This window comes from Megalobrama amblycephala, linkage group LG18 (genome assembly GCF_018812025.1).
Source record: "Megalobrama amblycephala isolate DHTTF-2021 linkage group LG18, ASM1881202v1, whole genome shotgun sequence".
In the NCBI taxonomy this organism is placed as follows: domain Eukaryota; kingdom Metazoa; phylum Chordata; class Actinopteri; order Cypriniformes; family Xenocyprididae; genus Megalobrama; species Megalobrama amblycephala.
The window spans coordinates 23,134,423-23,149,793 of NC_063061.1; the positions used below are offsets into that span (position 1 = coordinate 23,134,423).

Here is a 15,371-nt window from a genome sequence, read left to right on the forward strand (position 1 = left end):
TCGGGCTCGAGTGGAACCCTCCACCCTGTCCCGGCCCATCTCGGCTGGATGATTGGTACTTGGGGGGGGTCGCGCTGGGCAGCCCCAGCGTCCCGCCCCAATGCCTTTCTTCCCGGAGGTGCATGATGAGGTGACCAGGTCTTGGCAGACACCGTATAGTGCCCGTACCAGGCCTGGCCCCCCGTCCGCCTTCACCTCCCTGGACGGCGGGGTAGCCAGGGGGTACGCGAGGATCCCGCCAGTCGAGCGCTCGGTTGCGATGCAGTTGTGTCCAACAGCCACCGGCTGGCGTGGTGAGCCGCGTCTCCCGTCCCGGGCCTGTAAGTTCTCAGCCGGTCTGACTGAGAAAGCTTACAGTTCCTGTGGGCAGGCTGCCTCCGCCCTGCACGCGATGGCCCTCTTGCAGGTTCACCAAGCAAAGGCGCTGTCGGAGATGCCCCAGGAAGGTCCTGACCAACAGCTGCTGGGGGAGCTGCGCGCTGCCACTGACCTTGCCCTCCGGGCAACGAAGGTGACAGCACGCGCTGTTGGTCACGCGATGTCTACCTTGGTAGTCCAGCAGCGCCACCTCTGGCTGACCCTCGCGGACATGCGGGATGCCGACAAGCAGCGGTTCCTGAACTCCCCCGTGTCCCCGGTCGGCCTATTCGGCGACGCGGTGGAGAGCTTCGCCCAACAGTTCTCCGCTGCACAGAAGCAGGCTGAGGCTATCAGTCACGTCATGCCACGGCGGTCCGCTGCTGCCTCCACCCAGCCGCCCGTGGCTCAGCCTCAGCCCGCTCGTCGCCGAGGGCGCCCGCCTGCATCGTCCTCCGCCCCTGCTAAGACGGCAAAGCAGCAGCCTACACCAGCCAGACAGCAGGGTGCCGGTCGCGGGCGTGGTGCCCAGCCCGTCTCCGCTAAGCCCGGTGGTAAACGTAAGAGCAAGACACGGCACTGAGACGGGCAACCTGGAGGGGAAGGATCTTGCTCTTCGGGAGAGTTTTCCACCATCTCTCCCACCCCCGGAGGAGGGCCGGGGGGAATTTGTGTTTGTCTGTCCACCGCCGCTGGCTCTCCGGAGTCCAGCGGTACCCACTTTTTCACAAAAAGAGCAGTTTCCTCAAACTCCAGGTCACAACAAGGGGTGTCTGCCAGTGTGCCAGGCTCCGCCTCGCCGCTGACAGCTCCCTCCCCATTCGCCAGCAGGTGGCAGTGTGTTGGTGCAGACCGTGCCCCGTGCGCTGTCTCCCATGCACACTGCTGCCTCGCAGAGTCCGACCCCACTCCGGGCCGCCCCCAAGCCGTCCGGGTCGGGTCCCTCTCTGCCTTGCTGCCCCACCCCCGGTGCGTCTGTGGTGCCTTTGGTCCCGCTGGCTCAGTGTCTGGAAGCGTGGATCACGCTCCCCAGCCTGTCCAGTTGGCTCATTCGTACTATCAGACTCGGCTATGCGATTTAGTTCGCCCGGCGTCCCCCGGTCTTCAGGGCTGTCCACTTCACTCAGGTGTCGTTGGACAATGCACCTGTTCTCCGGGCGGAGATTGCTGTCCTCCTGGCGAAGGATACAATCGAGCCGGTCCCTCCAGCCGATATGAAGTCGGGGTTCTACAGCCCCTGCTTCATTGTACCGAGAAAGGGCGGTGGGCTACGGCCAATCCTGGACCGTCCCCAGGATTGGTTTGCAGCAATGGACCTGAAGGACGCGTGCTTTCATGCCTCGATTCTGCCTCGACACAGACCCTTCCTAGGTCGGTCTGCGTTCGAGGGTCGGGCATGTCAGTACAAAGTCCTACCCGACATGGTTGTAGCTCCCAGCCGGTTGGGTCTTCAGGTCAACTGGGACAAGAGCAAACTCGCCCCCGGGTAGAGGATCTCTTGTCTCGGTCTCGAGCTAGACTCGGTCGCACGGACTGCGCGTCTCACAGAGGCGCGCGTCCAGTCGGTGTTGAACTGCCTGAGCTCGCTCAAGTGCAGGACAGCGGCTCCACTGAAAGATTTTCAGAGGCTCCTGGGGCATATGGCATCTGCAGCCGCGGTAACGCCGCTCGGATTGCTTCATATGAGACCGCTTCAACACTGGCTCCGCGGCCGGGTCCCGAGATGGGCGTGGCAGTGCGGCACGCTCCGTGTCCCCGTGACACCGAGCTGCCGTCGCACCCTTGTCCGGTGGTCGGACCCTTCGTTCCTGCGGGCCGGAGTACCCCTCGAACGAGTGTCCAGGCATGCTGTGGTCTCCACAGATGCCTCTGCCACGGGATAGGGGGCCACGTACAACGGGCATGCAGTGACAGGTCTTTGGACGGGGCCTCAGCTGCATTGGCATATCAATTGCCTCGAGTTGCTAGCGGTTCGTCTTGCGCTGGCCCGCTTCAAGAAGCTGTTGTCAGGCAAGCACGTTCTAGTCCGCTCACACAGCACTGCGGCCGTTGCGTACATCGACCGTCAAGGTGGTCTACGCTTCCGTCGCATGTCGCAACTCGCCCGCCATCTCTTGTTGTGGAGTCAGAAGGATCTGAGGTCCCTTCGGGCCACTCGTGTCTCAGGTGTGCTCAACCGTGCAGCCGACGAGCTGTCACGGCAGCATCTACTTGCGGGCGAGTGGCGGCTCCACCCCCAGGCGGTCCAGCTGATTTGGCAGCGTTTCGGCGAGGCCCAGGTAGTCCTGTTTGCCTCCCCGGAAACTGCCCTCTGCCAGTGGTTTTATTCCCTGACCGGCGGCACGCTCGGCACGGATGCCCTGGCACACAGCTGGCCCCCGGGTCTGCGCAAACATGCGTCTCCCCCAGTGAGCCTTCTCGCACAACTCATGTGCAAGGTCAGGGAGGACGGGGAGCAGGTTCTGTTAGTGGCTCCGTACTGGCCCACTCGGACCTGGTTCTCAGACCTCATTCTCCTCGCGACAGCATCTCCCTGGCCGATTCCTCTGAGGAAGGACCCCCTGACTCAGAGACGGGGCACCCTGTGGCACCCGCGTCCCGATCTGTGGAACCTCCACGTGTGGTCCCTGGACGGGATGCGGAGGTTCTGAGTGATCTCCCGCAAGCGGTCGTAGACACCATCACTTCCGCTAGAGCTCCTTCCACTAGGAGTCTCTACGCGCTGAAGTGGAACCTGTTCGTCGAATGGTGCGCCTCTCGCCGAGAGGACCCCCGATCATGTTCGGTCGGATCCGTGCTTTCCTTCCTGCAAGAAGGGTTGGAGCGAAGGCTGTCTCCCTCCACCCTGAAGGTGTATGTTGCCGCTATCGCCGCACATCACCACGCAGTTGAGGGTAAGTCCCTGGGGAAACACGATCTGATCGTCAGATTCCTGAGGGGAGCGAGGAGATTAAATCCTCCTCGCCCTTCCTCCGTACCCTCTTGGGATTTGACCCTGGTTCTCACAGCTCTCCAGGGTCATCCCTTTGAGCCTTTGCAATCAGTCGATCTGAAACTAATGTCTCTTAAGACGGTTCTTCTGGTTGCATTGGCTTCCCTGAAGAGGGTAGGGGATCTGCATGCATTTTCGGTCGACGAAACGTGCCTAGAATTCGGGCCCGGTGATTCTCACGTTATTCTGAGACCCCGGCCTGGATACGTGCCCAAGGTTCCTACCACTCCCTTCAGAGATCAGGTAGTGAACCTGCAAGCGCTGCCCTCGGAGGAGGCAGACCCAGCCCTAGCTTTGCTCTGTCCCGTCCGCGCTCTGCGCGTTTACGTGGATAGAACGCGAAGCTTCAGGACCTCAGATCAGCTCTTCATCTGTTACGGAGGCCAGCAGAAGGGAAAGGCTGTCTCCAAGCAGAGGATGGCCCACTGGATAGTGGATGCCATCGCCTTGGCGTATGAATCCCAGGGCGTGCCTTGCCCGCTCGGGTTGAGAGCCCACTCCACCAGAGGGGTGGCCTCTTCCTGGGCGCTGGCTCATGGCGCCTCGCTGACAGATATTTGTAGAGCTGCGGGCTGGGCGACACCCAACACGTTCGCTAGGTTTTATAGCCTACGAGTAGAGCCGGTATCTTCACGTGTACTCGCATCCACTAGCCGGTAGACGTGCTGTACCCACTCTAAGTGTCGGCTTGCAATGCCATTCCCGCCACTGGCTGGATACGTGCATACTTCTCTCCAGTCGTGTTCCCCGCTTGGCGAACCCTGTCGAGCTCCTCCGCCCCCCCTTCGGCTCGGACATTGCGGAGTGTCTGATGCCAGGCCTACATCCGTCGCTGACGCTGTCTGTTGGCTGGGGCCCATATGTCGTGACCCCTCTACGTGAGCGGTCCCATATGTGTATTTTCCATGGTTTAAAACTCCCTACGGGCCGAGTCCGTGTCTTTCCCTTAGCAGAGCCAGCTCTGCTGTCACCTGTCAGATGAGTCTCCCCCTAACCAGGTGGAGCCATCCCAGGGACTCCATATGCGTACTGCCCCCGGGCCAGTCCATATGTGTATTCCCACGTAAACTCCTCCCCCATTGGGTAGGTAGTGGTCTCCGCAGCGTCCCTCTCGGGTTCGCTTCCCCAGTGTAGTCTAGTTTACTTTAGTGGGTATTGGTTAGACAGCAGTAGACTCTCTCGGTGTAAGCTCGCCCCCTTCACCGTCAGCCGGTGCTATGGGCGGCTGAGCTTGCGCTGGGCACTGGAAGGGGTTTCGTAACTGTGGCGTTTTAGTTGGGATCCCAATTCGTCGGTCACTACTGACGTACGTCGAACGTGACCGACTGAAAGGGAACGTCTCGGTTACGTATGTAACCCTCGTTCCCTGAAGGAGGGAACGGAGACGTACGTCCCGTCGCCACAGTTTCTGTACCCTCGCTGTAGTGCGGACACCAGTTGTCTCCTCAGCGAAAAACAGAGTGCGACTGCATCCGCTTCCTATTTATATACACCTGTCGGGGGCGGTGCGCATTATGCAAATATCGCACGCCAATTCCATTGGCTTGTTTTAGTTTACACGAAGATGATAGGGCTCTCTAAGCGATATCCCAATTCGTCGGTCACTACTGACGTACGTCTCCGTTCCCTCCTTCAGGGAACGAGGGTTACATACGTAACCGAGACGTTCTATTATCTTTTGACGCGTTTTTGAGTTATTTTTATCCAATCCGCATCTCCCATATATGTGTGTTTTAGCAAGGCGCAAGTTGGTGAATGAAAATACTTGCCAGGTCACTACTCCGCTTTATTAATTTATCCAGTGTAAAACCTGGACACCGCCACACAAATGTGGCTTTCACAGAGTAACAGCTCAATACCAGTTAGAAAAGACACTGTAACAGTCTGTCACAGGCAATTCTAGTTGTATTTTTCATCAATTAATTTAAATTATCCTTTGACTATGTTCTGGCCCGCCATCTAGTGGCGAAATTTTTTTTGGGGCCGATGCCAAACTTAATTGCTGACCCCTGCATTATGGGAAGCGAGCAAGACAGACAGGATTTAAACTTTGTTGGATGAAGACCCAAGTTTGTTTTAAAGACGAAAAATGTACCAAGCACAATGTTTTCTCACCATTCCTGATTTCTAACACACTCACCGTGTTCAGCTTGGTCTCGCGGCTGTCAGAGCAGAAACAAAAGCTGCTGCTACCTATACATTTACCTGCCCGTAGACCCTCCCCTTGAAGAAATCAGGACAGAAGTGCTCGAAAGGGGACAAATGAGACTGATAAAACACCAGGTGTAAATGGGTATGTGTCTCGTCCACTTGTAATCCGATCGACCAAAACGCATATTAATACCAGGTGGAAACAGCCATATAGGAAAACCTCCACCACCTTTTAATAAATGTAAAAAAAAACACAACTTCAATGCAATCGCCATCTAACATTGCCTCTCTCATTTCCTCCATCTCTGGGCAGTGAAATGTGGAAGTAGATTCCATATGCCCTGCGTAGTGTAGGCCTCTAGGTGAGGGATAATGAATACATAGACAGTTTCAGATGAGTGTGATAAGGCAGCAGTGGTCGTGTGCACAGTGGCAGTGGAGAGAGAGAGGGAGGGAGAGAGTGAGACGCTGGTAGTAATGAGGTAGCGTGTGGTGAGGACCATCGATCCCCACGGCTCATTGGCAGGGCACAGGTTTACCGAGGCCAGCCGCCACACACAAAAACACGATTCTGTCTGCATTTTAATCTCTCAACAGTCACAAATCAACTTGCATTTCTTTCAGACAACTGCACAAATTTTTCTATCCCTCACCCTTTTTTCTTTTTTCCTTCTGTACTTGCACGTGTGCCACACGGTCCTGTGCTGCAGGGGGTTCTAGAGAAACATTTGCATCAACAGTAAATAAAGCAATAATACAGAGAAAGCTCAAATACTGTGCTACGGTGAACACTCTGTCAAACTGCAGAGTTTAAATGACTTTTCTCAAAGACTTTCTCATAATAAATTGTTTAGTTCACAGTGTTAAAGGATAAATTCCTTGTTTTGTGCTCAGATAAAAGGTCAGTGGTCTCAGATAAAGATCAGAAATGTCAAAATGCATTCTAAAGATCACAATCCTGCTGAAATGAACAAATGAGCTAGTTTTGCTAAACTGTAAAACCGAACAGTGAAATTAATTAAATTAAATGAGTTTGTTTCACTTAAATAATAATGCAAGTTCATTGTACTTAATAGAAAAAAGTTGCATGAACTCAAAATTTCATTGTAGTAAGCTGAACTTAATATGATTGAGTTGAGCAGCAGCAGATTTCTAATTCCCAGCATGCTTTGCGTCAGACCATATAAATAACTGTTGAAATTAAGTGTTATTTTGTGTGTTTTTGCACAATATTAACATATGGAGATATAAGTTAATGTTTAATGTTGTGTTATGTTGGGATTCAGGGGGGTTATGTTATGTTAGTTTTGTAGGGTTACCACTGTGGTGAAGAGTAGAGCCTGTGGTTAGGTTGAGGATGAGCATAACAATTAAGACCACATATGTTGTTTGATTTCATATATGCAAGTATGTAATGACTCTCTGATAGTTATAATAGCATGTATTATTTGCTATGTAACATTTAACCAAGATCTGAATGTGATGTTTATGTAAATTAACTGTATGTAATTAACATTATAATGAGTTGGGAAAGGGATGCTGGTGACGGGATTGTTAGTGAGAGACACCTGTGCACCACATTGGCCTTGATCCGCTTCCATGGCTCTCAGCCCCGCCGACTTTAAAAAAATGAGTTAGTTTACTTAAATGTTTTGAGGTAATACGTTTCCTCAAATGTTTTGAGTATTCTGAACTTATTGGGTTTTACAGTGTGGTTAAAGGGTTAGTTCATCAAAAAAGGAAAATTCTTTCATTAATTACTCACCCTGGTGTCAATCCACATCCACATCCACAAATGAAAATTTAATGAAATCCAAGAGGTTTCTGTCCCTGATCTCTTTAAGAACTTTTTGAAGCGTCAAAGTTCTAGTTGCAAAGGCAGTCAATGGAGGGATTAAACATATTAAAAATATCTTTATTTGTGTTCTAAAGATGAAAAAAGGTCTTACGGATGTGGAATGACACAAGGGTGAGTAATTGACAGAATTTTCATTGGGTGAACTAACTCTTTAATGCTTACAGCTACTCTTTAATGCTACAGGTTTCTTTCTCTGTTGTCGTATTTTCTTTTGACAATATGGGGCGGGATATTCAGCATCTAATTTGAAGATATTCAATAGTCTTTAGTTTGCATAACAGCGAAGCACATTACAGTTTACAGTTCTATGGACAAAAATAAATACCAGACGATTATTTTGGAACCAACTGATGGGAAGAAAGTAAATAATATACAAGCAATCGCACAACCAATGATGCGAAGACACATAGTTGTACCATGATTTGCTATTTGCTACTAAAGGACGAGACATCAATATCTTTTGTCAAATTTTCTGGAAGAGAAAAACTGTACAATTGTCAGTATTTAAGAGTACACTAGCATACAAATGGCCTCAAAGCTAGCATATATGGGATAAAAGCTGCTATTTTTTAAGTCTTTCATGTCTTTTGCACTGATATAAAAATTCAGATCACATATAAATTGATAACTATTTTCAAGTAATGGCCGATAACCAACAAATGGTCAATATTAAAATTAAGATATCCAATTAAAACGATTTTGTTGAAATACAAACACAAAGCTAAAAACAATCATTTTAAACGAAAAATTGAATTTAGGCATCACAACATTATAATGTAAAAAATAAAAAGGATATTGATTTTGAGATTTGCTAAACATTAATTATTAGTGTTTTTAAAGCTTAACTTTGAGCGTTAGATGACAACAAATGTAATGTAAAAAAACTATATTGGGCATCCTAATATTGAGCAACAAAAGAACCACTAGCAGACAGTTCAGCATGTAAATTTGATGAGTCTTTCAAAAACGGTGCCTGATATGTGGCCTACAGCCTATAGAGAACACAAAGAAAAAGGAATTACCTTGTCCTGTAGGAGGTTTACAGAGGACACTGTTCAAACAGACTTGAAGGAAGACAAACAGCAGGCCAGGGATGCTCAGAGTACAGAGAAACCCATGAGCTCTGAAGTAAAGCCTGACACACACCGAAACTCAAGACTAAGGCCAAGAAGCTACCAAGAACCAAACAAAACAAATCCTGGAAGGAAAAAAAGATTAGAAGAAGGGTTTGAAGGGAGATGCCTCGGACTTGGCTATTTGTTTGATTTTCCTTTTCTCTGAACAAACTCTCAGAGCACTAAGAGAAGACAGGGTGGCAAGAATGAAAGCGCTTTCAATAGTCAACAGAAAACAAGCTCAGCAGGGACCGAAATTTGCCTTCGAGAGGACTGAATGGCCAATTACAAGGACCTTAAGTAAACTTGATTCAAAAGTTGTGAGGTATAGAATCAGAGAGGGAGGAAGAAAGACAAACACACACATTATAAAGGAAGAAAGAGAGCTAGAGCAAGCGCACACGCTGATGCATCCTAATGAGCCAGAACAGATTTCCTGCATTTTGAGGGTATCATGCACTGCCAAATCCTATTAGGGCATCTCCTCATTCAAAAAGTTGAAAGTGATGTGATTACATTGATCCCCTCCTGCTGTGTAACACAACAATCTGCTCTCCCAGCATTCCGAGAGAGCTCGAGACAAATGCGCTCCGTCAGAGGGCCAGACAACACAAGTGATTGGTGGCTGCTGTCTCGCTGTCTGCGGCCGTGATTGTTGTGTGAAATGCACTGGTGGGCCGAGCGGGCTCGAGCCGGGGGTGTCGAGCTCAGGCTGTAAGGGCATCCGGACTCATTTTCACAATGTTATTACATCATTCTCTGCCTTTGCCGCTACTGTATGGCTGGGCTATGTTTACCGTAATGGGCTGAGACAGCACAGCTCTCAAATGCAACGGCTGATGGCGCTTATTTGGCCATCGAGTGGGGAACGGGGCCGCGGCGGCTGTCCTCTCTAATGAGGCCGAAGAGACAGCTGGCAGGCCAGAATTAGCCAGTGTCCGCGAGAGGGGAAAAAGCTAATTCTAATGGAGCAGAAGCCTCCGATGGGACAGATTGGAGTCTCTTGCCTTTGTTATCGTATGCCATTGTTCCTGTCACACCAATCTGCGTAGTTCCTCTACATTAGACAGGTAGAGAGAGGGGGAGAGGATTGCCACGCTTGGGGTGATTAAAGCTGACCGCTGACTCTGCTGCTGGCATAACGAAGTCTTGATTAAGTTTAACAAGGTGTGGTGATGGCAATGTCGTTGTTATGGACAAGGGGAAAAGCCGCCGTGGGGTGTGTATGAGAACGCTGCACTGTAAGACGCAATTAAAACGGGTTGCAAAAGAAGGCAGGTTGATATAATTCAAGCTGCTATGCAAAAATGAATCAAAGTTAAAGTCAGGAGAAAGAAAGGTGAAATGCTTTAGCTAACGAGAGGGTGCATTCAGATTTCATCTGTTTGTGTGGTAACAGAAAATAGACCAACCTTTTCACATCAAAATGAAATCATCTTCCTCATACCGCCATATTGAAAAGAAGCCGATGAAGAGCAGACGTGTAGCCCCTCTCTAATCAAACATTATTTTTCTCCTTGCCTCAGCCTCTCGCTTTATTGAAAAAGATGAAGCTGGCACAAATTTTTTTTTATCATTTGTGGTATAAAGACAGGACGCTAAGCACAAACTCCCTAAAATTTCAACAAAAATGCAGCAATGTATAAATAATATATATACTGCATATCATTGCTTGTGCATTTCAATAGTTCAGTGACTGAAAGTGTACATATCACACAGCAGCAGAGGCTTCGAATTCAGTAGGGACGCTAGGGACATCCAATACCCAGCAACTACGGAAACTGATTGATCAACTGTCAAAAATTGATCAACTGTCACGATTAAATTGAAATGTGAAAATGAATGAAAAGTGTTTACATTTAGATCTTCTCAGGTTGCATCAAATATTTCTTTTTACATGTTTTTTGTTAGTTTTCTTAGCAGCATTGAGCATTACAACCAATCACAGACGGGTCTGTTGAGCACATGAATGCAATGACCAAAGGCGTTTAAATTAGTCACTGTTGCAGAAGAAATCAGCTGAAAATGCTAGAGATCATCGTGTGCTCACTGAGATTCTGCACTCAGTTCTGCGTGTTCTCGACTGCTCTCACCGTAAACAGGTGCAGATATGATGTACTGTAAGAGATTTACTGTGCAGTGTTTTCAGCTTCACTGATTAAAGCGAGAGTTTTTGCAAGACTAACTAAAGTCATTGACAGTTTCAATGATGGGAAACGTTCTTTGCTCACTTTCTGTACATAATTTATTCCCAATTTGAGTAGCCTTTTGTTTTTCAGGTTAAATAAGCACTGTTTTTTTAGTTTCTGTTCCTTCTGCAGTGCAAAGATTGCATTTGACATAAAAGATATTATACAATAATACAAAAACACTGAATATGGTAATTACGATAATTGTCCATATAAAAAAAATGGTAATCAATGCATGATTGTTTAGACATTCTACCATGAAGTACAGAAAGATAAGTTGTAATGTTGTTGGTTTACATTACATACATACTAAAATTGTGTACTTATTACCTAAGGAACACACTAGGTGTGTTTGCATGGAGCATTGAAATCAGTTTAATAGTCCAATCCGAATGAAAATGCTCCATATAAACACCTCAATCAGAATAAAAATGCCCAAAGCGAATGAAATTGTCATCGTTTTGAGAGGGGTGGGATAAACCTTTCTATAAACCGAACAAAATTAAAATTCTGCCATGTAAACGTGTTAAACCGATTACTTTGCGTCTACGTCATCATGTCAAGAGGCCAGGGGTTGTCAGAATGCACAATGGCGGCGCAAAATCAAACTAGAGTAAAAGTGAAACAACACATTTATTAAATACACTGAGGGAACTTAGTGTATCATTACTATGGATCTTCATCCACACACTTCGGAGGATGGAGGGGTAGTATTGAGATGCTCCCTAGAGATGCACAGCCACCAAAAAGGTCAGCTTCCTGCGCCCGTCTTTTCCTCATACCTTCCAGCAGTAATATGCTACAAATTCATGCTGTTGCTTGATTAAGAGCAACACTTCACATAAAATAGCACGCATAAGAAATAATGGAACTCCATCTTGACAGGAATAAAAGGTGGCAAACAGGACATAAGCTAATGTGTGCATGTCACAAAGTCATTCCGATTGAAAGCGCCGACACGTGTAAACACCATATCGGATTAGATAACGTCTCATGTAAACGGTCCACCGAATTTTTCAAATTTTTGGGAATGATTTTAATCGGAATGACAAAAAAGTGTACATGTAAACGTGGCTACTGACATAAAAATCTCCCTTTATGAGTGTATTCTACATGTGGCTACTATATCTATAAATAAAGGCTTTAGACTGACTCCCGTCAGTCTCCTTTGCAGTTGATGAAGTGAACACAGTGCAGCGCTTCCATGTTCTACCTCAGAATGCCAACAGTTCATACTGTATATATATATACTTGCCTACAGTGGATAATAAATTCTGTACATAACACATCTGTGCTTCCCCGCTCTTGGAAAGCACCAGCTGTGACTGCCCAGGCACCGTATAGCTTGACATAATCCTTATTATCTTCTAGTTAACCTTATTTGTTTGAGGCCACTCACAGTTTCCTCTCATTTTAAATGAAATACTTTTGGTTTTGACCCAATTGCCCATTTAAAAGCAAACTGTATGCTCAATTAACCAAATTAGAGCTAATTAAAGTGCTAATCATACTGTTGCTTCAGAAGACACATTAACATTTCCTGTCTTTCCTGTGTGATGCATCTTATATTATGCCTGAAAGCAGCAATCATTTATATTATATGCAAACAGTAACAATAAAAAGAAGACAAAAGAACAGCATTGCATGTTTGCACTTGTTTAGAAAGAAAGACACAAGTTGATCAAGATTAAACTCACCATAGCCAATGGCACGATGCCACCAAGGTCATGTGGTGCCAGACGGATGAGGGTCTGGATCTCATCTGAGAGGGTCCGGGAGATGGGGTACTCAATCTGCCATGTCACTGAGCGACTTCCTAGAGGATCCAACAACCCGTTGACCTCCAGATCCACCTGTAAAACCTTCTGGAAACCAGCCTCCACCCTAACATAGAAAACAGAAACGGTAAAGAGTAATATCAAAATGTTTAAATGCAAGCTAAAAGCATATGCATTTAAAACTGATGGGTGTCTTGTGTTTATTTGTTGTTATGTGATTACTAGCCTGTGTATGCTGCCAACGGATGAAGGGGCAGTCAAGCGACCATTTATTGACCCTTTTGTTTTTGTACACCTGGTGTGTGTAGGGTATAGTATGCAATGTATGTGGGAGTGAGAGTGTGGTGGTTTACTCTCATTATTTTAGTTCAACAAAAATGCATCCCAGCAGCAACCGGGAAAAAAAGACAGCAAAAAAGCAATTTACTTTTGGTCCGGTGCCACAGCATTTTCAGAAAAGATTTCCAAAGCAGAGCATAACATTGTCTCCACTGATTGCAATGCAAACAAAGCTGAAAAACAATGAATAAAACCAAAGCCATTTGATTTGCCCAGGCCTGGGTTTGATCAGCCTGGCTGCTCCGGCCTCACAGTACTTAGTTAAAACAAAAAGGCATATGAAAAATTCCTAATATCAAAATACAAATGTGGAATATGGAACTGCAATTGAATTCGCACCTGGTAGCATGACAGGAACAGAAAAAACAAACTATATTCTTTTTCTCAGAATGTTTTTTTCCCAGAACCAGAACAGTATGATACGATACGATACAAGGTCCCTCTTTAAAATAACTCACAAATCCATGTAAAAATGAAGGTCACCGTGCAATTCTCAATGCTGTCATTTCATTATTTAAGGGGGAAAAAAATGATAATTTATGCTCTTTGGTTGACATTACACACAAATTTCAGAAACTCTAACACATTGTTCAGAGTTAACAAGGTTGCAGCTTTCCCCATGGAATTGGGCTACCTTTAAACAGTTCCCATGAGAGTTTTTTGTCCTGCAGTGTGAAGTTTGACATATCGCACAAATTAGATTTGAATGCCAGAATTTCTGACCAACCAACAGCCAATCTTCTGCAAATCAAAACAGGTAAGATGAATGCTACTTTTTATAGAAGCAGACAGGCCAACTGTGGTTATGATTTCAATGTAGTAAATGTATAGAATGTGAATCAAAAGTGACAGTAAAAAAAATTATAATGTTGCAAAAGTTACTTCAAATATATGCTGTTCTTTTGGACTTTTATTCATCAAAGAATCCTGAAAAATCACTGTTTGTACAAAATATTAAGCAGCACAGCCATTTTGAACATTGGTTTTATTTAAAAAAATGTTCCTTGAGCACCAGCATATCAGCATAATAGAGTGATTTCTGAATGATCATGTGACAATGAAGACAGGAAAATTTAGCTTTGCCATCACAGGAATAAATCACATTTCAAAACACTAAACAGATATTTTTAAATTATAATATTTCACAATATCACATTTTTACTGTATATGTTTTAAATAAATGGTAATCATAGAAGACTTATTTCAAAAACATAATACTTATTAGTTTTGATTGGTCTTTGCAATTCTGACTTGATGTGTCTGAATATGAGAATGTCTCTTTTAGAGGTTATCCTTTTTTCATTAACAAAAAAATATCATAAATACAGTCTCCCTCAGCTGAAGCTTCAAGAAAACAAAACATCTTCCTCCTGTTACCAGCAGTTCTAATAAGATTCATTCCAAAAAGCACTGGATTCTCTGATTTCAATGTCATGGAAACAGAGACGGCAGGATATCTTTAATAAGCAAATCTGGATGATCATATCAGTTTTCACACGTTCTAATCTGTGACTTTACATAATAAAAGCGACCGCACACTGCCAGTTTCTACCAGATCGCACATGGTGCAAGTTAATTTGATTTCTAGATTCCTTAAAGAGACATCTGTAAGGAGCAGAAAACTGAACTCAAGACTAGAAAAGGCTTTTGTAAAAGACTTAAAAGTCTTGTTATAAATCCTTAAAGGAATCATCAGGACTTTTTTCTTCTGTAGACCACAAAATGAGCTGTCAGAAAGGATTTTCATGTTGTTTTACTTACAATGACAGTGTAAATGACAAAAATGCCTCATAAAAGTATTATAACAGTGGTCCACACAACTTATATTCACTATATATGCACTATATTCAAAATCTTTTGAAGTCAGGCATTAGCTTTGTGTGAGGAACAGATCAAAATTAAGTCCCTGTTCATTGAAAATATTGCTATTGCTGTGATGAATAAATGATACCAATATTCATTTTTGGGAGGACTATTTCTTTTACAACTACAGATAAATAGCAATGACTGACCCTCAACAAATGTCTCAACAACTACAGCAAAAACAAAAGGTCTTGCAATGCCATAAATGACGCTTACCAGCAGGCACTTGGTTAAGCACTTGTCATGATCACACAAAAAGGCTACTTAAAGTAAGTGGCATTTTTTTTGTGCTAATGTGGTGCTGGTGAATGAAGACGGGCAGCTAAAAGGCTTTGATGTCAAAGAGGCATTTTGTGAGAAACACAGCTGACAGCTTTGTTGCACTTAAAAATAAATGTATCCCCCTTGCAAACACTGGTTTCCATGACCTCAATGAATGCTCTGAAGAGCCCTGTTAGCTCAAACACCGTAATGGGTCATTGTCAGTTTTCTCATTCAACGCCAAGAGAATCAAACCAGCACAGGATTAACACTGCCATTACGACTCAAATGTAGGGTCAAGATCTGTCCAGTAGAGGGCGAAGTGCAGTATCTCTTCACCAAGGCGGAAACCTTTCCATATCATCAAAAGCTAATGCTGATTGATTAAAATCTTTTTGTTTGCAGATGGAATCTGGGAATTCCTCTGTATTTTTGCAGCTGATTTTGTGGGATAATTTGCTAAATGGA

At 45.6% G+C, this 15,371-nt stretch overlaps 1 protein-coding gene across 2 annotated transcripts in view; it reads right to left on the bottom strand.

Moving 5' to 3' along the window:
• The window catches only part of si:dkey-112m2.1 (transmembrane protein 132C), a 171,924-nt gene that overhangs the window by 26,048 nt on the left and 130,505 nt on the right, over nucleotides 1–15,371 (bottom strand). For both annotated transcript variants that reach the window (XM_048166255.1, XM_048166256.1), the window contains exon 4: nucleotides 12,360–12,546. In XM_048166255.1, the coding sequence (XP_048022212.1) occupies nucleotides 12,360–12,546 (187 nt within the window). The remainder of the gene's footprint in view (nucleotides 1–12,359; nucleotides 12,547–15,371) is intronic.